This window comes from Siphateles boraxobius, unplaced genomic scaffold (assembly GCF_051911475.1).
Source record: "Siphateles boraxobius isolate OS27281-9 unplaced genomic scaffold, OSU_SipBor_1 33, whole genome shotgun sequence".
Lineage (NCBI taxonomy): Eukaryota > Metazoa > Chordata > Actinopteri > Cypriniformes > Leuciscidae > Siphateles > Siphateles boraxobius.
The window spans coordinates 8,114,749-8,141,913 of NW_027508953.1; the positions used below are offsets into that span (position 1 = coordinate 8,114,749).

A 27,165-nucleotide genomic window follows, 5' to 3' on the forward strand; every position below is an offset into this window, starting at 1 on the left:
TTTTCCCAGGCTATAAAACACCATTAGCCAACATCACAATGTAACATAACATGTCTCTATTTTACATGACATTTAAATTCAACATCACTGAGACAAAAGGCAGCAGGCATCATGCAGATAACTATTTTTAAAACAGTTCTGACCAAGTCCAACTAAAATCCAACAAAATAAATAATGAACAAATAAAATATAAACCAACATGAATTTAGATCATTGACAGTCTTATAAGATTATATTAAACAAAAAAAGTTCTTTTTTTTTTTTTTTTTAGAAAGGATGTGATTTAAAACAACCAGCAGGCAACAAGTTGATCAATTCTGTAAAATTTAAAATTTAATTTACCAAATTTTCCATTTGTTTTCTGACAGGGAACACAGGGAACGAATCACAGCTCCACATTTTGATCGACAGCCGTCACAACCTACTAGTGACTGTGCTTACTCCTTTGCTTTCAACCATTGGGTAGGATTTTAAAAACGGCTATTGTAGCCTATTTGTAGCCTAGTTTAAAGCGGGACGGGTGGTCACCCTAGTTGGAAGTGAATTGTTGATATCTGAACCACGGATGCCCATAGAATTTACAGACATTCACTAGTAACAATTAAATAGTTAGGCTACCTGTCACCACTGAGAGAGCGACTAAATCACTTACTAAAATTAACTTTTTAATATGGGAATACTAACATCTACAAACAAGTACTGCCTGAATAGTTACTAAATTCAACAATATATTAGTTAGTTGCCATTGAATTACTTAATAGGGGGGGGGGGGGGGGGGGGGGGGCAGAGTCACTGTCGAGCCCTCTTGAGGTGTCGTGGGCTAGTCGACGAAACACTGAGGACAGAAGGTGCCCACTTGAAGACCCTAGAGATGTTCCCTACTCCGCTCAATCCAGAGGGTTGTTATGGGGGGACCGCACTGTGGTTGCAGCCGTTGTGTGTGCTGACGCGCAAATACACTACAGCTATTAACACCAGACAGAAGGAGATTCACGTCACCAGATGGAAAGAAGCGTAAATGGATGGAGAAGCATAGGTTTCTGTAAAGCTACGTCTTAGTTGGTGCTTATCTTGGCAAAAGCCGAGTACAAATCAGCATGAAGTTTTAACATCTACTCTCGTGTAATGGAAATCATATTAAATCAATCGATCAATAGTAGTAGCCTACATACTCACTACTAGTTTTCAAGACTAACGCCGCCTTCACACTGGCAGATGAAATCAGCTCCGATACGGCTCCGAAACGACCGGAAGTCATTCATTTCCTATGGAGATTCGCAGACCGCATGCGAATGGGTCCGAAACAGGTCCGAATGAGTGCGGTGCGAAGAAAATCGTGTCAGTTGGTCCGGATGCGTTCAAAAATTTAACTCTTGCGAAAAGCTACGGACAGTTCCTATCCGACAATTCCAGCGGAAGTTAGCGTTGCTATGGTACTGATAAACAAATCTGAATTAATTTCTAAGTTTCTGCATGTTTCAAGTCTTGAGACAGGTTTGTGTTGCCTAACTTTGATATCTTCAGCATAGTTTGCAGCGCAGGCTGCAATATTAGTATTACATGTTTTGTCTGGGAACGCATATTTGACAGTGAGTTGACAGTATAGTATTATCTTGAGTTAAATGCATACTGTTAAATTTATGTTCATTAACAAGAACAGTAACATCTGTTAGTAAAAAAAAATTGTTCTACTCGCTTCCGACGCTTTTCAACGGTATAGTACGACGTCCGCTGGGGGAACTGATTTCAACTGCCAGTGTGAAGGCGGCGTAAATGTTAAAACAGCTTGCCACATCACACCTCAAATGAAGAACAGGGGGTGGATGTGTATCATAGGTAACTCCAGCTCCATTAAACATCTGGAATTTACGGTTGATAGATTGAGGCTGAATGATTCATTTATGCAGCAGAACAAAAATAGACTCATTTGAAACAAGTCAGAAAAATAGGAACAAGTCAGACAATTATCGGAACATTAGTTAATAAGGCGATCGTAATATTTCAGGCAAGAATTAGAGCTAGTGGACTAAGCTATGACTGGAGTCTGGACATCTGTTCTTATTTAACCAACGCGATTTTGAAACAGACGTTTTGAATCAGATCGAACGCATTGAAAGATGGAATAATGTGAATCACAATCGCATAAAATAAATCAGCTGTATATAATTTGGTATGCATGACTTATTGTTATTGTTTATTGTCGAGTGCAACGAGTGACAGCCAATGTTCATTCCTGTCTCGTGCCGAGTGGGCCATCTAGTGGAGGTAACCTGTAACTGTAAAATAAAATAAATAAAAACACACAAACAGAGAAATATTGTTATATGAAAATTATTTTCAGAATTAATAAAAACTAAATGATATATGATTTCACGGTTACACTTTACAATAAGGTTCTTATTGTATAAGTAAATGTAAATTAGTAAGTAAATAAGTAAATGTATTAGTAAATGTATTAACTAACATAACAATGAGCAATACATTTGTTACAGGAGGCTATTTAATCTTTTTAAAATTTGAGCCAATAAAAATACAACTGTTCATTGTTTGTAAATGTTGAAATTAATATTAACTAAGATTAATAAATGCTAAAGTAGTATTGTTCATTCTTAGTTCATGTTAACTAAGGTAGTTAGCCTGACTAATGAACCTTATTGTAAAGTGTTACCGATTTCACTAAAATAATATAAGCTTAAATTAAATAGGGCTACAGAAAAAATAGAGAAAGAAAATGTCAATGACTCATTATGTATCGCAATACATAAAGAAATTTGGCTTTTCTGTAAAATTTAAAGAAAAGCTTGTGGGTGATGGGCACATCTACCATTGGTATATGTCTTTTGTCTTCTTTGTCTTCCTCACCTCTCTTGTTCTGTTCATTGAGGTCGTTCATCCTGTGTGGTGAGCAAGTCACGGCGTCACGTGACTCCTCAACTGCCTCTTCTCACTCTCTCTCTCTCTCTCTCTCTCTCTCTCTCTCTCTCTCTCTCTCTCTCTCTCTCTCTCTCTCTCTCTCTCTCTCTCTCTCACCCTAACAAGACACTCACTGTGCTTAAACATAAACAAACGTGCACATATATACAGATTGACAGATTTTGTTTTGAATATGGAAGAGAGTTTTAAACAAGACGAGTTAGTGTTTTATTGACAGATATTCATCAACCTAAAAAATCTACAGGACCCCCATAAAACTGAACTGGGTATTATGATAAAATGAGTAGTTTTAAGAGGAGCTCATCATTTTTGCAAGTTATATTAATACATATCTTTTCAAAGAATTGGTTTGGTTCTGAATAATTTGGTAATTATGTGCTGGTAGTTCAAATGATAAAAAAAATAAAAATAAATTGTGGCATATTGCATGCATGGCAGCTTTTTGAAAATCAATGTAATTTTGTCCGGTTGTTTATTTGAGCTTTATTACATCAGCTGGATATTTCACAAGGAGTTTGAAATTGAAATCTGCACGCAATCACAAGCAGTTGCAGTTTACCATTGGTTATGTGCTTGTGACCTTTTATTTGCCGCTTTGTTTCTCTCTGTCACACACATGCATTTAAACAGGATGAGGCAGAAACACCCAAGATCTGATAGGAAGAGGTAACATTTTACACACTGCGCTTCAGCATGGACTTTGACTACCAAAAAATTAAAGGTCAGCTATTTCTCACCAGCTTTTGAACTTACATACTCATTTTTTCAGCTAGAAATTGACTGTTTTACTAGCCTATAGAAATAACAAAATACAATCCTGATGGTTTTGAGATGTTGTGTTTACTTGCTTTCTCTGACGATACACTGAGGCTTTCTTTTAAAGCATTAAAATGTATATATATATATATATATATATATATATATATATGAATGCCAGAAACAACTGTTATTTTGTCAGGGTAAGGTAAGGTAAATATTCTTTTGGTTACACTTTATTTTAAGGTGTCTTTGTTACTTTTTACAATGTAATTATACATTTAAGTACTGAATATTATTAAGTAACTACATGTATAGGGTTAGGATTAGGGTTTGGTTTGGGGTTAGTTGCATGGAAATATCCATAATTTATTGTTATTACCAACTACATGTAACATATAGGTTTACGATCAGAATGAAGCTAAATGGTGCTCAGGCTGTGCTTATTCTATGTGTTAATATAGTTTATAGGGAATCTAGCATTAATAAATAATTGAGACAAACAAGCAGAATTGTCCTAGACTTTTTGTTGTCCAAAACATCAACACAAATCTACATAATAACCTACTCCTCAATATAGACTATTTCTCAGACAAATCAACTGATTCTGACTGTATGTCACATAGTCTTTCAACAGCATTAGTGTTACGGAGACTGTAATATTTGTAACATTACTACTTTTTTTATGTCTAAAAGTTCTACAGATATGCATGTTGATATGAAAACTTCTACAGATATGCATGTTGGTGACGTACTTGCAAAGAAAGTGACATTTCCGTTCAAAGGGTTATTTTGAGCCTGACTGTACTAGTGTGATTCTAACTACATCTCAACTCACACCGATATCTGATATTTAGATACTAATGTCTACAAGTTAATATAAAAAATCTGAATGTATTTACAGATAAATAGATTTTTAAGGAAATTCAAATCAGCGGGCAGCAGGCTGAAGGCGTTATTAAGATAATCAATTTAACAAATTCAATTTGTTTCATGTCCATCTTTTTTATTCACTGTTTTTAAATACTGTCTGCTTTAATGATCAAACTGCCCTTATTTTGTGTGAGAATGAGTACATTTATTGCTGTGCAGATGCTGAATCTCAACAGAGAGAAGAACGACTGAGCGCTTTTTCTGTCCATCGCCCAATACCAAAGCCCCGTCCAGCTGTAGCTCCAGAGAACAATCCCACCACCAAGAAACCTCCAGTAAAACCCCGGCGGAGCATAAAGGGTCGTCTCGCAGCACAACACGGGGCCGAGCAATTACACCAGGGCCAGCAGAAGGAAAATGAGGTGAAAAGCCCTGTTCCATGAAATACCTTTAAAAAGTCACAATATTGAATTGAAATAATGCTTAACATACTTAAACTACCCGCAGCCTGTAATATAGTACCTCTCATTTATATATTAATATACATTTTCTTAATGATTTTTAATACAACACTTCAACATCTCATATTTAAATGTATATGTATATATGTAATATGTATATATGTAATATATATATATGCATTTGAAAAAACATTTGAGGTTTGCAAAAACCTTCCAATGCCCTCAAAGATAAAATATGCATACGCTACAATTTCCTCAAAACAAGATGACTTCTGTCAGCGGTGCTGCTGCTCTGCATTATTTCTGAAGAGCCTTTTGAAGCAAAGAAATAGTAAATTGGTCAGTACAGCAACAACAAGGTCAAAACCGACGCTTTTAACTTTTAGGCCAAATATATTATATACAATATTTTAAGTAGTCCATGCGATGTTTAACGTCTATCGTGTGCAGTCGACGTGAACGTTTTCTTTAATCACAGAGCGATATGCCCTGTAAATATTATTTGCATATTACAACAATATTTGGGGACTTTTGAAGCCATATTACTTCAGTTTCATTTGAATTTTTGTAGCGCACTTTTTCATCTTTAGGTCTATTTACATCTCATGTTCCTCATGAGATTTTTAGTTTATATTTACACAGTACTATCTCTCTTAAAATAAAAGGTATATTGAACCTTAAAGGGTTCTGTCAGGATCTTCATAAATAGAACCTTTAGGGGTTCCCATCATTTGGTCATTTTATGGATTTAGTTTTAATTAGATAATTTAGTTTTAATTCACTTTTTATGTTACATTTTATGAATTAAAATTCACTAGAATGTTTTAAATAATCTGTTAAACGTAAAAGTATTATGCAATCATTTATGACATTTTTTAACCTTTATGAGTCAAGAACCCTAGGGTTCTATATATAGCTTTTAAAGCCTATTTTCTAAGAGTGTGGTATTAACTTTTGACAGTTTTCTTGTATAGCAAATGTACATGTGAAATGCTTCGACATTTAAATGATCTAAATGACATCACACTTGTATTCTCTCTGTTAAAGCCGACAGTGAAGCGAATGGACCCTGCTCTGGTTTTGGGACCTGTGGGGCCCCTGGAGGCCCTGACTTCATCTCTGCGAGCTCACACTCTGCTGTGGTTTGAAAGGACGCAGCTGCCTCGACTGCACACACCCGGACAGCCTCTCCCCTGCTGGCTCCATGGTTTCGCTACACGCAGGTTACACCAAAATTGAAATATTCTGTCAAAAACATTACAGAAAAAAAACAGGTGCACAAGCAAAGTTGCACACGTACAGGTGTGAAACCGTGTCAAACACATACTTTTGGGTTTACGTTTTCACACAATCTGTCTTTCTCACTCTCTCAGGGAAGCGGAGCAGCTGCTGGAGGATAAGCCGCAAGGCTGTTTCCTGTTGAGACTCAGCGAGTCAAAGATAGGCTTTGTGCTGTCTTACAGGTAGGCCTACTTTCACTCATACGGTTCGTTGCCTGATACGTATTTTGGACACTGAAAACCATTCTTAAAATGTCATTCTTAAGGCCAGTTCACACTAAAAATAGTAACTATATCAATAACTATATTACATAACATACCACATTCCCTATTAGAACAGTTATCAAAACTTTATAGTTGTAGGTTTTATAATTGTTCTTGGTGTGAATGGGCCTAAATAATGTGGATTTAAAATTAGTTAAATAAACATATAGTAAATATTGAGTAACTTACATTTTGGACAGTGTTGTCATTTACATTGTTCATTTTTGCTCTGTAATTAAAATGGTTCTAAACAAAGCCAAAAGCAGCATCAACCATTGTGCAACACTGATAACACATAGTGGTGGTTTGTTCTTTAATAAATCGGCATTGTTGAACGAATTGAGTACATAATTCAGTGACTCACTAATAAAATACTGACTTATTTTGGTCCTGTATGAATCAGTGTCGTAATAAATTGGTTGTGTAAATGATTCAACGACTCTCTAATAGAATAGTCACTTGGGGTGTTTTTAAAATGGAAGGCTGCATCCTATTGAGGCTGTGTCCTTCCTAGTCCAGTCCTTCAGAGGTGTGTAGACTAGTCTTTCTCAGGATTAAACGCTAGAATGAGTTAGTCTAGTAAGTGTGTATGGCTACGTCACACATGTTCCAGCCCCCACGGCATGAAAACACTATTAAAACTTAATTTTGGAAAAATACTTTATATTAAGAATCTTATATATTATCTGGCTTTCTATATGCAATACAGTGAATGACAACTATGTGATCTCCCATTGGCTTATATTATTGGCAGTTTAGTGTTAAGTGATTCATTTACACCAAAACAAAAGATAACACAAATGCCTTTATCTCCGAAAACATTTTTTTTTTTTTTTTTTTTTTTTGGCTGACGCTTTTATCCAAAGCGACTTACAATTGCTATATATGTCAGAGGTCGCACGCCTCTGGAGCAACTAGGGGTTAAGTGTCTTGCTCAGGGACACATTGGTGTCTCACAGTCGATTCGAACCCGGGTCTCTCACACCAAAGGCATGTGTCTTATCCACTGCGCCATCACCACCCATATTTTTGTCTTACCTTTCATAATGAACTTTGTGAATTGGAATGTGTGCAAAGGATTGTGGGTGGTTGAAGGACATGAAGGATACACTTGCTGCATCCTTCAAATTTAGAATGAAGAAAGTGAAACAAAGGCTGCCTTCCAAGGATCCTTCAAATAGACAACTGCAGTCAAGATATGCAGCCTTATTCGGACACAGCCTTCTGTTTGATAAGCACCATTGTTTTGTTCCTGCAAGAAATCAGTGAATGACAGTTCTCTGGCCTCCTACTTGGTGCTAATGTAAGCTGCAGAACAAAGTGTCACTTGTTGTGTACAACATATCAAGTGTCATCTGCTCACACTTCCCTTTTCTGAGTAATTTTTGGAATGGCAATAGGCTACTCTTTTCAATAATTTATCGTTTTATCATTTAAAAACAAAAAAATTCTTCAAATTGTATTTCTTGCATGAGAAGTGAGCTATCGTTCATTTTAAAAACACTACTAAGACATTTTGTTATCTAATGCAATGACATTTAAGGCCAATTCACACTGCAGACAGACGCGATCAACGGCAGAAAACACTTTGTTGTGTTTTGTCGGATCAGTTGGCGTTGGTCAGAGCTTGTTTTCACTGATTAAACATGTTAAATCACCGTTTGTGGAATGCCTGAGAAGTTGCAGACAGTAATCTGGTGATTGTCCGCGGTGGTCGGCGTCTGTTTGTGCTCTGTAAATCGGCCTTTAGGCTATACAGTGTGTTCAAATACATTTTGGTGTCATTGTATCCGTATGGAGTATTCGCAACATGTCTAATCTCAGTGACTCACTAACAAATTAATTAAATCTCCAGAGGAGAGGACAGATGTCGTCATTTTATCATTGAAGAGGAGGAGAGTGGAGCATCTGGTAGTGTATTTCTAATCGCTGGAGAAAACAGCCGTCATAAAAGCCTGGACAACCTAATCAGCTACTACACCCATAATCCCGTGGAACCCTTTAATGAGTTGTTGACTGTGCCTTGTATGCAGGTACACACTCTTTTATGATTTAATACATAGTGGGGGTAATTCTGTGATTTTACATTTTAATTTTCCCTGTAATCTCACTTCATATACTGTCTTTTTTGCTATCTAGCCTAGCGGTGGCTTTGAGGAAATTAATAGGTGGAAGGTGAAGGATAGGGAAGGAGAGAGTAATGGAAAAGAAACAGATCAAGAGGAGCTGACAAAACTGCCCATGGCCATCGGTCCAGCTGTTCTGATTCCATTACCCACAAACCCCTCCAATCAGATCACTTCTGCTACAGAAGAGTCTGTGCAGTATGCAGTAGTGAGAAAGCCACTAAAAAAGAGCTACTCGTTGCCAGAATGCAACTGTGGACCTAACACAGCGCCTCCTGGCTTAGAAGTGAGTAATTACTGACAATGAAAGCAAAATCTCAGACTTTTTCCCTCACATTTCTTGTAGCTACTGTATTAAACTCTGCAGAATGAATCAAAAGTTTAATTTTAAACATCATCATAAAATTGGGCTTATTTGTCAATTCAGCAACCTGTTTTATAGCAAATAACCTTACACACGGCCTAGTTATACCCTAGTAACCAACCAAAACACCATAGAGATAACATAACAACAAACCTACTCAGTACCTTATCAAACACACGCAACCGCCCTGGCAACCACAAAGAACACCCACCATCATGGTGGCGAGTTTTGCATGACCAATAGAGCTGGATAAAAAGATGTGCGACCTTCATTTGAACCAACAAGGCTATAATTAATGTTTTATATAAAATGTATATTTTGCAAAACATGTATTACTCAAAAACTGCAAGAAAATCAAAGCCAAAAATGTGAACAAGTTGTGTTCTAAATTTTAAGTTGAAAAATTAGATTTACGATTTTGTTTGGGCGCAGTACCAAACTTTTTCACAAAATGACAACCAAGCTCCATTACTGACCATTTAAAGGGGCCTCCATTTCCATATGATTTGAGGTATAATTTTTATACAATTTATGAAGTAGACATCCTTTTCAGAAGTAGACTAGTATAGGCAGTTTGGCAGAATTTTATTTGAATTCAACCTCAAACAAACACATAAGACACGCACGTACGTGCGTTTTAGCTCCCTGCATGCCACATCACAAATGGAGAATTTTTTTTCTTTATATATAAAACATTTTCAGATCTTTTTCACAAAAATTGAATGGATGTCAACTCTGAACTCTTGGCATGAAAACAAACTAAGGATTCTAACAATCTTTCATGATTTTCACGTAGGCCTACATCATCTCTATTTCAAAATAAAGGTCTGAACACGCGCCTTATGACTATGAAAATATTCTTGTAGCAAATTGATAAATTACTCCTCCTAATTTATTTTGAAAACCAGTCACCAAATATGAAAACTAGAGATTGTAAGCTTTCAAATGATAGCCTATATAGTTAGTCAAGTATTAATGTTTTTACCAAGATAGGCTTATCATATAATGCAATATATAATTAAATATTTAATTGCAAACCTCCCACCGGTGGGATAGTGACAGTGAACGCTTTAAAATGCTATATATAAGTTACCTACTCACATTTTCTAGTTAAGAAGTAGCTGTTGGACAAAGTTTCTATTGTCCTGTGCCATCTTCTCATTATTAAAATTGACTCTTTAGTGCTATGTGCTCACAAAGCTTGACTAACAGAGGAAGAGTTTAATGGTGGGTTGTGCTTATGACTTTTTCCATTTTGTAACTTTTAAAAGCGTTTAATGGGAAAGTTATTATATCATACACTAACAGATCTCACAATTTATTTGCCCTCTGCTAGAATGGCAGTTTTGAGCTTGCTGAAAGACCCTCAGATGATCAAGCTCCTCCTGTGGATGCCCCATATGCCCGAGTTAACAAACCCCCCAAAGCAGCAGGCCTATCAGAAAAGACCCCCAACTTCAGTGCCCACCCTCACCCAGACCAACAGGGAGCGACAGCTGCTTTTACCTCTTCATCCATCCCAAGCTTTGACACAACAGCAGCAGACCATAAGTACTGGAAACTGGAGCCCATGCACACCTATGAGGAAACCCCACACATACGCAGCCGTCCTGAGGAGATTGACTGCTACGCCACGGGGTGGAGGAGGCAGGTGGAAGGAGATGTAGGTAAGAATTAGAAAAACAGGCATTAAAACTCACTCAAGACTTGCTAATATTAATCATTTCCTGTTACGTAGTTCATACTTAAAGAATGATTTGAATTGGTTTCAAAAGAACCACATACTCAATAGAGTCATCAGTGAAATAATATACAGTATATAAGCATATAAAAAGATATATAAAACATACTTATTTGGTACATTGCTGTTTTGATCCTTTCCACAGAGAACCTTCCAAATAATCATCTGTATTCAGAGGTGAACATTAAAGGCGCCGCTGTACCAAGACCCGGGCCAAGTCTTCCTCTTAGACCACCCCCAAGATCTCCTCATGGTCCTTTGCGACCAGAGATCACTGGGCAGGTAAAGTTATGTGCAATATTCTGTATAGTATATAGTGTTGTCTATTATAAAAAGGATCAAATTTATGATTTTTCCCGCAGAGTTTTGGTGTGTCCCCACCAATAGATCAGACCCAGCACTCTGGTTTCCATCATTCAGAGCAGCCACATCTGGATCAGTCCTCCAGCTCTATTTATGAGCAGATCCCACAGAGATCTACCAGCTCTAGACCATCTCTGCCCCCACCAATCCACAAACGCTGACCTCATGGTCAGTGGCGTGCAAAGACCTCCTCAGGGGCAGGGGCGGAAGGACCAGAAAAACAGTTCCTTGCTTTTCCTTTTTCTTTTTATCATTTATTTCATTGGCATTCTATGAAAAGATGTTGATACAATTAGAATGCATAACACATCAAACAAAAATAGGGAAATTATTATAATATTACTAAATATAATTTCCTTTACCAAACAAAACAGTGAGAATCAAGTAGGTAATTATGAGGAATTCATGTTTAGTTTTGTTGATGTTGTAAATTTTATGTGTGTATTATATGCATATAGTGTTAGCTATCATGAAATCAGTACCACTTTACAATAAGATTTCATCAGCTAAATTTATTAACATGAACTAATAATGAACTGAACGTCTACAGCATTTATTAATCTTAGTTCATATTAATTTCAGCATTTACTAAAACATTATTAAAACCAAAAGTTGTATTGTTAACATATGTTATTTCACAGTTAGCATTAACTAGAACAAACAATTAACAGGTGTATTATTATTAAGACTTACAAATACAATAACAAATGTGTCGCTCATGGTTAGTTCATGTTAGTTAATACATGAATAATAATAAACAAATGAACCTTATTGTAAAGTGTTACAATGAAATCAAAGATATAAATTCCTTACAATCAAGAGTTGGACATGGACTTAAGATTTCATTTCACTAGATGTATTTCCCTAAGCTAATAACACTTGTCTTGGATAAAAACGAATGACATTTTCAGACTCAGAATGCGGCTGAAATATACTTTTATTTTAGTTAAGCATAACTCGCATGCTGCCACAACTTTTACAGTAGCATGGTAGGATAAATGTAACTTTTCCATATCAGCATAACCGTTAACGTTACCTGCTGCTCCTGTAGTTTGAATACTACTACTCAGCCCACCACTTCATCTCCGCCAAAAAAAATTATATAATATTTTTTTCTATTATTATTGTAAGTGGCAATAGTGTATAAGTGTTGTTATCTATTATGCCATTTGATTATTATTTACAATTATCAGAGTGGGGCACAATACATTTTTGATACCAATTACCTTTAACCTTTATATACATTTATAACTTAAATATAACTGCAGGCTTGTGAATCCAGACCTCCCTGTGGAGGTTGTAGGAATGATCTGCAAACAGCAAGAGATTGATTATTTAAATTGATTCTTAGACTTTTTTAAATCTAGATTCAGTCACGTATTCGAAGATGTAATTACAAAGCAGATATTTTATTTTTAAATTAAACAATTCAGATTGCTTACTACTGTTTTTGTTTGTTTCTTATGAATTTAATTAGTCCTCTCTAGTCATTGTAATCAACACAGTGTTTGATAGCCTTTAATAGAAAGTGTTTAGTGTTTAATAGAATCTGTTGACCAATGACAAGACCAGAAATGCACTAATCATTGCATGAGAAAACCTTACAGAACACAGATGAAAGCATTTTTCAGCAAGTGACCAGACACACAACAACATCTCTGTAAAACCTTTATTTCCACAAACTAGCCCTACACTGACCATGAAGGGCTGTACAGTTCTGTTGAGCATCTGAGAAACATCAAAAATAAAACAAAACAATATAAGATGGTGCACCTGAGGCCGCCGTAGAATGGCCATTTTAATGTCCAAAGCAAATGTCAATGATCCTACTTTATGCTTCCGTCCCCAGATCTCTTTAACAAATTATCTGATGAAGACCAATTTCACTTAAAAACAGATTAAATCATTGACCATTTACCCCAATATGGGTAATTAAATGTATTCAAAAACAACATTTTAAGCCCACCATAATTCTCTCAACACCCCCCTCCCTCCACACTCAGACAATGATCCCTGATCTGTTTTTGTCCTGTAATTGATATCTCAGTTCTTTTTGCTCTTCGGTGAGTCGTACTTCCTCTTGCTGGAGTACCACAGGAGCAGAGGAATGCCAATGGAGGGAAGGGTCATGACACCAAAAGCTGCCCAGTCCAACTATTGGATAGAAAAATAGAAGAAAAAAAATTACACTTAAATATCACTACAGGACACATCGACAGCCACTTTACTCCATTTTCCATATTAAAGTATTGATGAGTTACTTACGTAATGTGGAGAAAAGCGTCTGTCAAACTCTCTCTGGGCGAGAATGCCTCCCTGGCCCGGAGCACTAGTGTAACCAACCTGGGAGATGTGAAGAATGAGACTTAGCTAACAACCAGTAACTAAAATACAATTTTAATACTGCAATCCTCTCATTCTCACTCTCTCCATTTATTAACATTTAATATAACGGTCTGGTGGACCTAATTTATTGTAATCAGAATAAAATCAATGGTCAGATTATTAAGGCAGAAAAATATTCAATGGTGTAAAAAAAAAGCCTCTCTGTCTTGAATAAGAATATGACTGAATAAGAAGATTGTGTATTAAGACACAATCAAGGCCATTTTTATATTATGGCTAATTGAGGCAGTGAAAAAAAAAACTTCCTCATGCTGGCTGTGTACATGGAAGATATCGGAGGACTCCACTTACCACAACCTGTCCACCTTCTTGCGCTAGGTAACTAACTGAAGCAGAGGTGAAGTTGAAGTATCCAGCTTTCAGTGGCCGCAGAACCACTGTGTGAGAAACATTACTGGCACTGTAGAGAGAAAGAGTTAAGGAACATAATCTACGAAAGAGCAAAAGTAAATAAAGCATACTGACAGTCTGTGACAGTTCTGATGATGTTAAGTGCTATCAGTAAATACATAAATGATTGTTTAAAGGTTTAATGGATTACTAACAGTGTAAAGTACTCAGAATGCAACTAACTATCTTTATACTAAGATTATATACAAGCATTTATCATATTAAACTTTTACAGATATACACAGAATGTGTGTATTATATACAGTGAGGGAAATAATTAATTGATCTCCTGCTGATTTTGTAAGTTTGCCCACTTACAAAGAAATTAAGGGTCTATAATTTTTATGGTAGGGTTCTTTTAACGGATAGAGACAGAATATCAACCAAAAAATACAGAAAAAACACATTCTATATAGAATATAAATTGATTTGTGAGTGAAATAATTATTTGATCCCCAAGTAAAACATAATTTAGTACTTGGAGAAACCCTTGTTGGCAAGCACAGAGGTAAGACGTTTCTTGTAGTTGCTCATTAAGTTTTCACACATCTCAGGAGGGATTTTGGGTCAATTTCTCTTTACAGATCCGCTCTAAATCCTTAACATTTCTTGGCTGTCGCTTGGCAACTTTCTACTCCCTCCACAGATTTTCTATAGGATTAAGGCGTTCCAAGACATTAATGTGCTTCTTCTTGAGGCACTCCTTTGTTGCCTTGGCGTTATGTTTTGGGTCATTGTCATGCTGGAAGTCCCATCCACGACCTATCTTCAGTTTTCTGGCTGAAGGATGGAGCTTCTCGTCCAAGATTTGACAGTACATGTCCCAGTCCATCAGCCCCTCAATGCAGTGAAGTTGTCCTGTTCCCTTAGCAAAGAAGCAGTCCCAGAGCATGTTTCCACCTCCGTGCTTGACCGCAGGGATGATGTTCTTGGAGTCATAGTGAGCATTTCTCTTCCTCCAAAAATGACGAGTTGAGATGGTGCCAAAGAGCTCAATTTTGGTCTCCTCTGACCACCGCACTTCCTCCCAACCCTTTTCTGAATCATTAGATGTTCACTGGCAAACTTCAGACGGGCCTGAAAATGTGCCTTGTTGAGCAGGGGGACCTTGCAGGTACCGCAGGATTTCAATCAATTGCGGTGTAGTTACCAATTGTTTGCTTGGTGACTGTGATCCTAACTGCCTTGAGATCATTAACAAGCTCCACCCGTGTAGTTCTGGGCTGAACCCTCACCTTTCTCATGATCATCCTTACCCCATGAGGCCAGATCTTGCATGGAGCTCCAGACAGAGGGCGATTGATGGTTATTTTGTATTTCTTCCATTTCCGAATAATGGCACCAACAAAAGTCTCCTTCTCACCAAGCTTCTTGCTGATGATCGTGTAGCCCATTCTAGACTTGTGTAGGTCTCTGATGTCCTTTGACAGCTCTTTGGTCTTGCCTATGGTGGTGGAGAGGATGGAATGGAAGATACAGATTATGTGGACAGGTTTCTTTTATACACATTACGAGCTGACATTAGGAGTACTTTCTTAAAGTGACAGGACTTATCGGTGTTCCAAATGGGCACATAGATCTGTGGGAGGCAGAATTCTTGCTGGTTGGTAGGGGATCAAATACTTATTTCACTCTATGAAATGTCTGTCTCTATCCATTAAAATAAACCTACCATACAATTGACCCTTCGCAGGGAGCTTGATTGACAGGCGATCTGACCAATCATACTTCGCCATCCGCCATTTTGTCCGACAAAGCAGTCAGGAGAGTTAGTAGATTAACATGGGAGGATTTGAACTAGAAAAACTGAATATACTGACGACTTTCCGGGGTTAAAACAACATTCCTTATGTTCATTCATGTTTATTTGATGCTATAAATGAACTAGAAGGAAGTCATGATCGGTTCACGAGCGGCTTTAACTGAGGCTCTACAGGGATCTGTCATGACACATTAAAGAGCCACAAAACGGTATTTATGGTTTAAATTTCTTTTTAAAAATGACCAAAATTTGAAAGGTGAGACTTTGTTTAATATCAAAAGTAAATGAAAAGTAACCTGGTCTGTCCTGTCTGTCAGCGTATTGTCAGTCTTTTCTCTGATCCGCGATGTATTTTTCACTGCGTGAGAACATGGTGTGTGCGTGAAAGCGGTGTAGCTTGTCGGACATAGCGACAGTAACTAAGGGGGGCGGGTCTTTGCGAAGGGTAAATTATAGACCCATCATTTCTTTGTAAGCAGGCAAACTTACAAAATCAGCAGGGGATCAAATAATAATTTGCCCAACTGTATGTATGTATGCATGTATGTATATATATATATATGTGTGTGTGTGAAAAGTTTAAAAGTTGATTTTAGGAGGAGGATACGGAGCAATTCGATCCCATTTCACATTCAGCATTCCTGAGACAATGCCAAAATCTTCAGGGGGGAAAGAGTCATCTGACAACTCAACCTCCAAGGCAGCACTACGCAAAAGAATAACACATTTAACACAATAACAAACTAGATTATAAATCATTCCATTAGCCATCACAATCTGTTGAAAATTATGTGCTTAACTTCTGAGAGAAACAGGACAATACCTGGTGCCCACATTGTAGATGCTGTACTGCAGGGTAAGGTCTCGTCCTTCTACAGCGTATCGGTTCAACAGGGACTTGGAGGCCAAAAGACGAGCCCCTTCTTCCCCTGCCACCAGACTCACCGCAGCAACCAGGGCAAATATACACAGCAGCCTCATCTGTGGGGGGAAATGGAATATTTCTTATACAAGGATAATCAACATTAGGAGTTGCATTAGTTGAGTAACATTTAAAGTTGTTGCTTAAAAAGACAACAAAAATGCCATCACTAGTGCGAAATACTACATCTGTGTGAAGCGGTGAATAGAGAAACAGTTAATTTAGAAGAATGAAGTCAATTGATAAAACATCGATTTATATTCAGTCTTACAGTTGGTTGATATAGTGCAATCTATGAGAGGCAGCATCAGCATGCAAGAACGATGAATGAAATTTCCAAATAAAAGGCACATATTGTCAAATATCGGGTGCATAATACAGAGACGTGTTCTTAAATATAATACATCTTTTAAAATTGACATTTAATATTGTTAAAATAAAGACAGTTTTGTTTGCTTACGTGTACAACACCAGTCACACACACAACCCCTACAAACTACTGAATTTCAGCGTCATTACAGTATTGAACGCAGCTAATTGTATCTAATGCACTAGAATAAAACTATTAAACAAACAAATTAAATTAGTGAAATGATGAAAATCTTAATCATTTAAACAAGGTGACAAACTGTGATTACGTGTACTTCGCATTCGCCTTACGTATTATACAGGCAACGTCTAACGTTACTGTTTACTTATATAACGTTACAAATACAATCACAGACCAACGCGTTTTCACAAGTCTTCTCAGCATAAACATTTATTTTTTTTAAATATAAAATTTAGCAGCCACTTTACCTTCGTCCGCTGGTTTGAGCCTCAAAATTACGAAGACAGTTCAACGCACGCGCAGATGATTTTAGTCTTCCGCTAGCATGACGTGTCCACTGTGTGTACGGATACACGCTGAATCCCACAGCGACGCCTATTGCTTCGGGTGGATCTTTGTTTTAAAATAATTACTTGACCATAGATGGCAGCAAAAAATTGTTATAGACAGCAACAACAAAGACGATTTTTTGGTTAATAACATTCTTATTCTGGTAAAATATTATATACACAAATCTAAATATCTGAAAGTGAAACCTAAGTTCTGTGTATCACAATGAGTTTCTTTCATATACAAATGCCCTTAAAATGACAAAAAGTAAAAATGGCAAAACAAAACTTTTTGCTACAAAAGAAGAATATGACTTGAAAAGTAAACCCTAGCCACCACCCCCCTTCTTTTTTATTTGAATTAATTATTTAATTATTTAATTTTATTTTTTCTTCTTTTCTGTAGTGCACTTTTGCCCATCCTCCTACATGTCCTACTGTTTGTTGCCATGCTGTTTGTACACAACATTGTTTAAAAAAACATAGCAGCAAAAAAAAAAAAAATTTATATATATAATCATAAAAAAATTATACTAATATTAGGTTAATACTTAAATCGTAATAAAGTAAAAGGGGAAAAATAAAGGGAAACATCTGTATAAAGAAATATAAAGGTATAAAAGGTATTTGCATTTTAACTGTTTGTACATACAGTAGATACATTTGTGTGAACACCATTACAAAATAAAATTATAGGCCTATAAAAAAGGAGTAATTAACATGGGTAAAGACATATACCCTAAAACTAAATAAATTAACATGTAAGTAAAGAGACATTCTATTAAGTGTTCTCAAACAAACAATTCACCAAAATCTGCATATTAAGGAAACATCCAAACATAGATCGAAACAACAAGTAACATTTCCTTCCAACCAGACTTAACAATTGTTAAAAATGTTTAATACATTTTCAGAATTATATACATGTCTATTTGTCAATTTTGTATATAATTAGGCTTCTGCCCCCAGTGAAGTCATCAGCACTTTCCTGGCGTCTTCTGCTATTTCTTCAGAGATTGTTTCAGTAGGCTACTCTGTGGACAGTCAAAAAAGACAGTGGTGCTCCAACCACAGAGTTTATATTATTTGCATAATTACACACTCAAGTGTCATTTGTTTTATGAACACTGATTCACCACCCAACAATTTAGTAACTGAACTTTGATTTATCCCTTGATGAAGAGATGACTTCATCAAACTCTTAATTTCTGCTACGGTTTTCTCAAATCTTTCACAGAGCTTCTGAAATGTAGGGATTGTCCAGGCCAAAAGCACTGCAGTGTGAATTCAGGTTGATCGGGACACTTTTTCCCAGTCATCTCAATGGCAAAAAGTGTCCCACTCAACCTGAATTCATTTAGCTCAAGGATTATGATAAAACAATCCTCAGCAATCCACAAATCAGGAAGAGCAAATGTAGCCAAGAAAGAAAGAAAGAAGGCTATTCTATTCAAACGTTTTCCGCAGCTAGGGCTTTCTTGTTTTTCTCATTAATCTCAAGGGTAATATTAAGCAATACCAACATCAGCACATGTCTCTAAATGCTGTGGAAACTCTTTCTCCATCCTCTCCTATAGTTGATTTTAACCGACCTTTCTCAGACATATAAAGAAAGATACATAATAACATGATTATGATTATTATTACACAAGCAAATGTGCTTTACAGAATTTTCAGAATTTTAAAAAAAGAGCATACAATATGGAAAGTGGAATTGTCATGTACAAACCATTTTCACAATGCTTTCGAATGATATCCAGTGATGATATCTTTTTCTGGTCAAAGTTCTTCTACCTCTTCTCAGGAGTAATACAAAAGTAAATCTTGGAACGAACAAAATAAAACTTTTTCCTCGTGTTCTTGATCTCTTTGGCCAGCTGAGTGTGGCATTCTCTGAACCGATCTGAAGCAATGATGATGAAAAAATCGTAGCGTTCAAACTGAACCAGTTTAAGATACTCGTCAGCTTTGAAGTTTGGTGTTCCAATTCCAGGAAGATCCCACACTTTCACATTTTTGTATCTAGGGTGAAGGTAAACTTCAGGCTCCATAGTGGTTTCTACATGGGCCAGTTTCAGCAGAGCCTTCTTCTTGATCTCCTAAACCTCTGAATGCATTGACAAACGTGGACTTTCCAGAACCTGACTCTCCCGTCACACCAATTTGAACTCAACAAAGTCTTGCTCTTCAAGGTAATCCTTCACTGTATTAATGGCTGATTGTAGATCTTGAATATGGATTCTTTAAATTTATCCAAGTCTTCCTGTGCTATTGCAAAGTCCTCATCAGAAAAAATATAATTGTACAAAATGCAGCAATAGTAAACTGCTTTAAAATTGATAGCGATAAAGTGAATAAATCAAAACAACCGAATTTAACACCTTTTTAGCTCTATTCTAAAGAGCAAGTGGGGCAGATTCTGGTTCTTTTCCCACCTTAATCATGACCTTTATCAGACAAATGTTTTGAAGATCATTATGACATACCGTATATAGGCTATACAACAGAAGTTTGTAGATTTAACAATTTTCACTCATCGCACCGATAGAAAATGAACAGATGTTATTTCTTTAACTGCTTCAAAACGCATGTGAAATATAGCACGGCGAAAATCATTTTTTTAGGCCTATTATATGATTAACACCAAGAACAGCTACATTTTTTTAGTTTATTTTTATTAACTGTATATGAAAAAAAATGAGGATTTTTTTTTTTACTTCTGAACAAACAACACGTCAAAATGGCAGGGAAAGCTTTTGATTGTGCAGATGTAAACTTTGCGATCAATCAGAAAGTAAACAGCATGAAGTGACCTATAGCCTACTAGCTACTTTATATTTTATAGTTAAAATTGTATACAATTATAAATTGCTATTTATAATTGTATAAAACTAATTATATAATTAGTTTTTATTCTAATAAAAACTAACTACGTTTTTATTCTAATAAAAATTGGGGGGGGTTGTGTTGACGTGCAGGCAGGTGAGCCTGCGAAATGATTCTGGTTCAGAGAGAGAAGCGATAGGATGTGTGTTTGGACGAACGACTGAAAACTCTGAAATTATCGTACATTATGGGATTTTTTTCATTATTGATCGTACATCGTACAGAGGTCAAAATTATCGTACAAATACGATAATTATCGTACATCTGGCAACACTGTGCGGGATACATGTGGAAGTGTGGAAAAGACTACGAGACGCTTGGTCCCCTGCAGGTCTCCAAGATTATGGCTGCTCTCGCTAAAAAAGAGGAAGCCGATCTGATTATTCTGGGTAAACAGGCTATAGATGACGACTGCAATCAAACTGGACAAATGACGGCAGCCCTGTTGGACTGGCCGCAGGGAACATTTGCATCTGAGTTGACCTTAGGAGGCAAGTTGAAGGTGGTGAGAGAAATTGATGGTGGATTGGAGACCATTACGATAAATATGCCAGCCGTGGTGACCGTTGACCTCCGTCTCAACACTCCCAGATACGCCACGCTGCCCGACCTCACGAAAGCGAAGAAAAAGAAGATTGCAAATGTGAAGCCTGCAGACCTGGGAGTGGATGTGAGCTCAAGGTTGGAGATGCTCAAGGTGAATCTAGATGAACTAGCAGGAGTGAAAGTGGAGACTGTTGAGGATCTGGTAGGGAAACTGAAAGAGGCTAGGAATATAGAGGAAATACAGTAATAATACTGTAAACATTTTACAGTAAATTACTGGCATCCTGCTGCCAGTAAGTTACTGTAAAATTTACAGCAATCTCTTTACAGTGTAGATGCAGGAGGTGCAGTGCAGACTAACACTGGAGGTCTTTTATAACTGGTGATGGAGCAAACTACTGTTGATCAAACTTTGAGGCCAGTAAAGTCTGCATCGACCCCGTCACAAATCCAGACCAGACCAATGTGGTTTATATCTGTGTTTTCGACTCTTATGTTCTTGTGAATGCTGAGAGACACCGATCCATTAACTCCCATCCGTCCCAGCAGGGCTCAACAGTTCTTCTGTGAACCTTAAGAAAGAGGACATCAAAATAGGAAACACTTTTGAGTGCACTAAAAAAGCCATTATATTTGTTCTATTGATAAGTTTGTTCAGTCAGCTGATAAAGTCAGCTGATAAAAATAAAAATTATTATACTAATTATATAATTTATAATATTTGTTCTATTTGTTTATAAAACAGTGTGACAAGACAGTGTGTGCACTGTTTCAGCATGCAAATTAAACATTAGCAAGTTTCTCTCTTTTATCTTGGGCTTATGACCAAAACAACTATTTCATTACCCGCCTTTCACCTATACAGATTTAGCTTTATGGTTGCTTGGATACAAATCTAAAAACACAATTTGAACTAGCTGAATCCAGTTTAAACTTGCAGAGAGATCTGGTATCAAACCTGTTTAGAACTGTACAGTCAAACAATGTTCTTTTCAGTTATGCAATATTACTGGAATATATATAAAGGGGTATTCTAGCCCAGCGGGCACCATGATATCAATTTGACATCAAAAGTTAATCAAGACTTGATCAAGATACTGCATATCCTTTTAAGGTCAGTTTGAAAGGCAATGTCTTCCAGTGGTAATTAGTGTGAAAAGAGAAAGTTAATACCCACACTGAAATTGGTTTATGTATGCAGGTCTATATGTCAATACGTCAATTTGAATTTCATATTTGACCTGGTTTTTGATGTTGATTTTGACATAAATTTGATGTCTTTTCAACATAAATTGCCCACTGGGCTGGAAACAATAAAACAGAAAACTAAGAAGAAATATATGAACATCACAATTTAATGTGTATTTCCCTCATATGATTATGTAGTATCCACAATATATAGTTTTCACTAATTAACAGGATAGACATTCTACAATGTAATCAAATGATGAATTGCTATGACAGCTAAGGAGCAAACACAAACATAAAACAAAGGAAACAGGAAACAAAGATGAGCAAACTATGTACTTTCCGAAAGAATGAACTTGTAAGTATGCAGAATATTACATGCTTTGCAACCACTGGTTAAATATGCGGTTATGTTATATCTGTCTAATTACACTTCAGTCTCCAGTAAAGCCATTAGCACATTCCTGGCATCTTCTGCTATGTCATTCAGAGCTCTCTTCAGCATTGTTGATACAGCCCAATAGGACATTGCTCCTGCCGCTACAGAGCCTAAAAGGGGCACAAACCTAACAACTGACTCAACAGCATCTTCTGTTACCAGAAAGGATGCATCTCTTAGTATGGATAAGATTGAACCTGTACATATTCCTTTATGCCAAACTGACTTCATCAGACTCTCTATAGTCTCTATACTCTTTCCAGACCTTTCACAGAGCTTCTCCAAAGATTGCTTATCAAGACCAAAGACGTTGCAGTACTTCTCTATCTCAATTGCTATGATGGCTAAATCCACAGCAATGGAAAGACCAGGTACAGGAATTGCAGCCATACAAGCAGACAGAAAGGCTGCACTTGCAATGTTTTCCTCCAGAGCTTTCTTCTTTTTCTCATTAATATCGTGTGTGATATTTGGCACAGCCAACATAAGCACACGTCTCTTATGCTGTGGAAGCTCTTTCTCCATCCTCTCCTGCAGTTGATTTAAATCATACTTGCCGAGCTCCCAACCAGAGATCAGGAACACGACAGGATCCTCTATACCGATCTTTCCCAGACCTGTAAAAATAAAATAAAGGTTTTATGAGTGATGTATTCATAATCAAAGGATTATTGTATTATTCATGAACAATATTTATCATTGATTATGATCATGCATGTTAATATCAGTTTTATCAAAGATATATCCACAAGAAAGCATAATGTTAATGACAACCTGAAAACATTTTATAGCTCTGTTTGCGAAACATTGCCATATCATTAACTAAATAAACTAACCGTTTTCACAGTCCTTCCGTATGGTATCCACTGTCTTTTTATGGTCAAAGTTTTTCTTTCTCTTTTCAGCCTCAATGCTTAAGTCCATTTTGGAACGAATAAAATAAAACCTTTTCCCCATTCTCATGATCTCTTTGGCCAGCTGAGTGTGGCATTCTCTGAACCGATCTGAAGCAATGATGATGAAAAAATCATAGCGTTCAAACTCAATCAGTTCAAGATACTTTTGGGCTTGGAAGTTTGGTGTTCCAATGCCAGGAAGATCCCACACCTTCACATTTTTGTATTTAGGGTGAAGGTAAACCTCTGGTTCTGTAGTAGTTTCCACTACACCTGTTTTAGCAGAGCCTTCTTCTTCATCTCCTAAACCCCTGAATGCATTGACAAACGTGGACTTTCCAGAACCCGACTCTCCCGTTACACCAATGTTAAGTTCCACAAGATCTTGCTTTTTGAGGTATTCTTTGATTGTGTTTGTCGCTGATGGAATATCTTGAGTAGAAATCATTTCTTGAAGCTTCATCAGCTCGTCTGTTATGTCAAAGTAATTGGCAGACAACATCTAAAAATGTGTTGGAATACAAACATAAGCCTCATGATTGGAATATCATATATAAGTACAAATGTGTAGATATCTCAATCAGAGACAAACTCTTACCTTTATGCTTACAGATCAAATGCTTGAAGCACAGTTGTTACCTTCACAAAGGGGTGCTAATGGTATATAAAGAAATTTTAATACATTCAGTTAGAGAATTACTGGTGGGACCCATATAGTAACAGAATACACATACATTCTATTAAATTTAATAATTAGAAAATGCGTTTTATATATATGTTTTTTTTAAAGTTGAACAAGTGACGCAGGAAGGTATACATTTCTCATTCTTACCAAATATTTCTGAGCAAGAAGGCTCTGAAAGATGCAACTCGAAAGTATCAAAGCTTGTGAGAGTATACACCTAAAAATCAGATATATGATCAGAGCATGATACATCCCTGGGAGAATCCCATTTCCTGCATTTACAGACATTTAGGGACAATGGTGATGCAAAATCCAGGAAATAATTTGATTATAATGATAAATTCTGCCAAAAATAATAGTAGGCTATCTATGTATAGAAGAAAAAGATGTCTTACTTTATTGTTTAATAGGGGCCGATCGCCAAGACTTAAGAGAATAATTTTATAAAGTAAAAAATGTTAGCTATTAATCTTTTGTGTGTAAATAAAATTTAAATAATGTGAGACTCAATTTCCACTGTAATGTAGAAACAACATAAAGACAGAATATTTCAATAATTGTTTAATGGCATATTTTTATGAATGAAGGCCAGTATCAGTGATATTAATATAACTACTGATGTCTCGATGAAATTAGGCTTCATTTTATTAGGCTTCAAAAAATAGTGAAAAAAGTGAACTTAAAACAAACCTCACATAAACCCATAATAGATGTCATATTATGTTGACTTTCTGTCTAACAGCTGTGCCAGTTGTCTAACATGTAGGGGAGACCGGGGACAGTTGTAACACTTTTTGCATTTGGCTCTGTACTCAGAGACGGTTTGGATTAGACAAACCAATTGTTTATAGAATAAACTTACATCTGTATGTTAATAGTCTAAACCATTTAAAGATAATTACAGAATCTACATTTTTCACAATTTGCATTTGAATGTAAGGAGTCAGATGTTGCAACTGACCCCGGGCCCGGGGACAGTTGCAACATTGTTTGGGGATGGTTGCAACATGTTACAAATACAATATATTACAATATATGTCAGTTTTAGCAAAATGATTATTATCAAAAATGTAAGTTATAATAATATTAGTGTTATTTATTTACCAGCTTTGATTAGATGACAATTATAGATTTGTCTAGATGAGTAGGCCTTAAATGCAGATGTCAAATATTCAAATTGATATAAAATACAGTAGGCTTTTAGTGACAGGAAGAATGGAACAATTTGTAAGGCAATTAATTTTTATTTTTTTAAACTATATATATATATATATATACACAACTTATGAAAAAATGTTAAAAATACTGCTATGTGGTCTGTTTTTATGCATTGTACGGGACTGTTGCAACTGTCCCCGTTCCTGTCAGCCATGATAAAACCTCCTGTGCTAGCTAAACAATTGACCTTGATACATGCTAATCATACTAGCTTAAAGTTAACATATCACTAATTTAAACCATATAAGTTTGATAAATTATAAATTAAATAATAATTTAAATTAATTAATTTAAAATATTTTATTTGATTAATCCGTTCTTTAGTCAAGAGCAGTTAGTAATTTTCTCTTTTCCTTTTGTTCTTTGGTTAACTTTACTGACAGAGAGAATGAGTGGCTGCTGTCACTTTAAGATCTGCCGCTGCTGACAGGATCTCACGCGTCTCATTCTCTCACAACTCTTTACTTCCATTTAAGATTCTATTGAACTAATTTAAGACTGTTCTTGTGGGATACTCGACAAAACGGACATTTTGGCATAAATGTGTGTGTGTTATTGTTAGGTTCTGTCTTGACTACTTCGTTGCTGACAGAAAATGCACCGGTTTAAAGTGGACTCGTTTTCATGGTAGGCCTACAGAATGTTTATTTTTTAGTAAGCTACACAGAATGTTCTACATTAATATATTTAGCTAACACAGTCTGAAGTTATTAAGCAGCAGTGTAGCTCGCCTCAGTCAAAGTAAGGCTAACAGGGGCGCTGCCGAGCATCAATGGAGTAGGACGTGAGTTTATTAGCTCCTGCCGATTTCAGTTAATATTGTTATTTTTCTGCGCTTTTTCGTTACATATTTAGTATAGTCTCACTCCGCAACATTTTTTACTAAAAAGTCTAAGTCCCGACTGCATAAGATGGCTGGAAAGAATTCTAAAACTCGCAAAACTATTCAGACACAACTGCGGCCTGGTCTGCAAGTTGCGACCGCGTCTTCGAGTGGATCATCTGTTACCTCAGAGGTCGAGGGCGCCTCGACAGATGCCAACCTTGACATCGCTGCACTCAAGCTCGAGTTATTGGCCTCGGTGAGGAAAGATATTGCTGATATTTTTAAAAAGGAACTCCAGGATACTCTCGGGGATGCTTTGCCTACTATTAAGCTCGACCTGCAAGCGGTGAAGTCACAGCTGGCGAATGATAAAGCTGCTACCGATGCTACCATGTCTGAGCTAAAAGGTACGGTCGGAGAGATGGAGCATGCACTCACCGAGTGCTCAGATGACATCGCCGAGATGAAAACAACTGTCGAGCGCCTCACAGCTAACATTGCCATGCTGGAAAATAAATGTGAAGACTTGGAGTCCAGATCACGGCGTAACAACATCAGGATAGTGGGAGTACCGGAGGGCCCTGACACCTGTACCACGGTTGCTGTGGCCGCCTTACTGAATGAAGCGTTCAATTTGAAAAAGGAACCGCTTTTGGACCGGTCCCACCGGACCCTCCAACCCAAACCCAAGCCTGGTGATCGTCCACGAGCCATTGTGTGCAGATTTCATTATTACAGTGACTGTGTTGACATTCTGCGCCGCGCGAGAGAGCTCCGACAGATTAAAGTCAGAGACGTGACCGTTTCAGTTTTTCCTGACCACACTGTCAAGATAGCTCGGGCTCGGGCTGCATTCAACCAATCAATCAATCAATCATTTATTTATAGAGCACATTTACGACACAACCAAGGTTGACCAAAGTGCTTTACACAGAATAAAGGACACACAGACCTAGCATT

At 36.8% G+C, this 27,165-nt stretch overlaps 3 protein-coding genes and 2 pseudogenes across 4 annotated transcripts; 2 read left to right on the plus strand and 3 right to left on the minus strand.

The window, feature by feature from the left end:
- Window positions 1-3,082: 3,082 nt before the first annotated feature.
- On the plus strand, window positions 3,083-12,603 carry LOC143701757 (uncharacterized). 2 transcript variants are annotated; one of them, XM_077195327.1, is made up of 10 exons: window positions 3,083-3,245; window positions 3,565-3,655; window positions 4,783-4,985; window positions 6,072-6,247; window positions 6,398-6,487; window positions 8,424-8,601; window positions 8,708-8,980; window positions 10,395-10,725; window positions 10,945-11,081; window positions 11,162-12,603. In XM_077195327.1, the coding sequence occupies exons 2-10, from the start codon at window positions 3,628-3,630 to the stop codon at window positions 11,321-11,323; spliced, it is 1,578 nt and encodes a 525-aa protein (XP_077051442.1). In that variant the 5' UTR covers window positions 3,083-3,245; window positions 3,565-3,627; the 3' UTR covers window positions 11,324-12,603. The 2 variants fall into 2 exon arrangements, with proteins under 2 accessions (XP_077051442.1, XP_077051443.1); XM_077195328.1 differs by having other exon boundaries at window positions 3,083-3,200.
- A 214-nt stretch (window positions 12,604-12,817) lies between these two features.
- ssr2 (signal sequence receptor, beta) lies at window positions 12,818-17,535 on the minus strand. Its single transcript, XM_077195329.1, has 6 exons — window positions 17,441-17,535; window positions 16,544-16,701; window positions 16,328-16,426; window positions 13,860-13,968; window positions 13,428-13,505; window positions 12,818-13,316 (listed from the first exon to the last, which is right to left on the minus strand). The coding sequence occupies exons 2-6, from the start codon at window positions 16,699-16,701 to the stop codon at window positions 13,206-13,208; spliced, it is 555 nt and encodes a 184-aa protein (XP_077051444.1). The 5' UTR covers window positions 17,441-17,535; the 3' UTR covers window positions 12,818-13,205.
- A 1,015-nt stretch (window positions 17,536-18,550) lies between these two features.
- LOC143701485 (interferon-gamma-inducible GTPase 10-like) lies at window positions 18,551-20,058 on the minus strand (annotated as a pseudogene).
- Window positions 20,059-20,693: 635 nt separating this feature from the next.
- Window positions 20,694-21,200, plus strand: LOC143701486 (electron transfer flavoprotein subunit beta pseudogene; annotated as a pseudogene).
- A 1,094-nt stretch (window positions 21,201-22,294) lies between these two features.
- LOC143701762 (interferon-inducible GTPase 5-like) lies at window positions 22,295-24,393 on the minus strand. Its single transcript, XM_077195334.1, has 4 exons — window positions 24,309-24,393; window positions 24,075-24,130; window positions 23,417-23,978; window positions 22,295-23,197 (listed from the first exon to the last, which is right to left on the minus strand). The coding sequence occupies exons 3-4, from the start codon at window positions 23,976-23,978 to the stop codon at window positions 22,569-22,571; spliced, it is 1,191 nt and encodes a 396-aa protein (XP_077051449.1). The 5' UTR covers window positions 24,075-24,130; window positions 24,309-24,393; the 3' UTR covers window positions 22,295-22,568.
- Between the last annotated feature and the right edge of the window lie 2,772 nt (window positions 24,394-27,165).

Excerpts from the sequence above, each read along its gene's own strand:
- LOC143701757 (XM_077195327.1), top strand. The coding sequence starts at position 3,628 with ATGGACTTTGACTACCAAAAAATTAAAG. Across the intron at positions 3,656-4,782 it reads TGACTACCAAAAAATTAAAG|ATGCTGAATCTCAACAGAGA; the intron begins GTCAGCTATTTC and ends ATTGCTGTGCAG. Across the intron at positions 4,986-6,071 it reads GCCAGCAGAAGGAAAATGAG|CCGACAGTGAAGCGAATGGA; the intron begins GTGAAAAGCCCT and ends TCTCTGTTAAAG.
- ssr2 (XM_077195329.1), bottom strand. The coding sequence starts at position 16,701 with ATGAGGCTGCTGTGTATATTTGCCCTGGTTGCTGCGGTGAGTCTGGTG. Across the intron at positions 16,427-16,543 it reads ATCTACAATGTGGGCACCAG|TGCTGCCTTGGAGGTTGAGT; the intron begins GTATTGTCCTGT and ends TCTTTTGCGTAG. Across the intron at positions 13,969-16,327 it reads AAATGGGATCGAATTGCTCC|TGCCAGTAATGTTTCTCACA; the intron begins GTATCCTCCTCC and ends TTCTCTCTACAG.
- LOC143701762 (XM_077195334.1), bottom strand. The coding sequence starts at position 23,978 with ATGTTGTCTGCCAATTACTTTGACATAACAGACGAGCTGATGAAGCTT. Across the intron at positions 23,198-23,416 it reads ACGGAAGGACTGTGAAAACG|GTCTGGGAAAGATCGGTATA; the intron begins GTTAGTTTATTT and ends TTATTTTTACAG.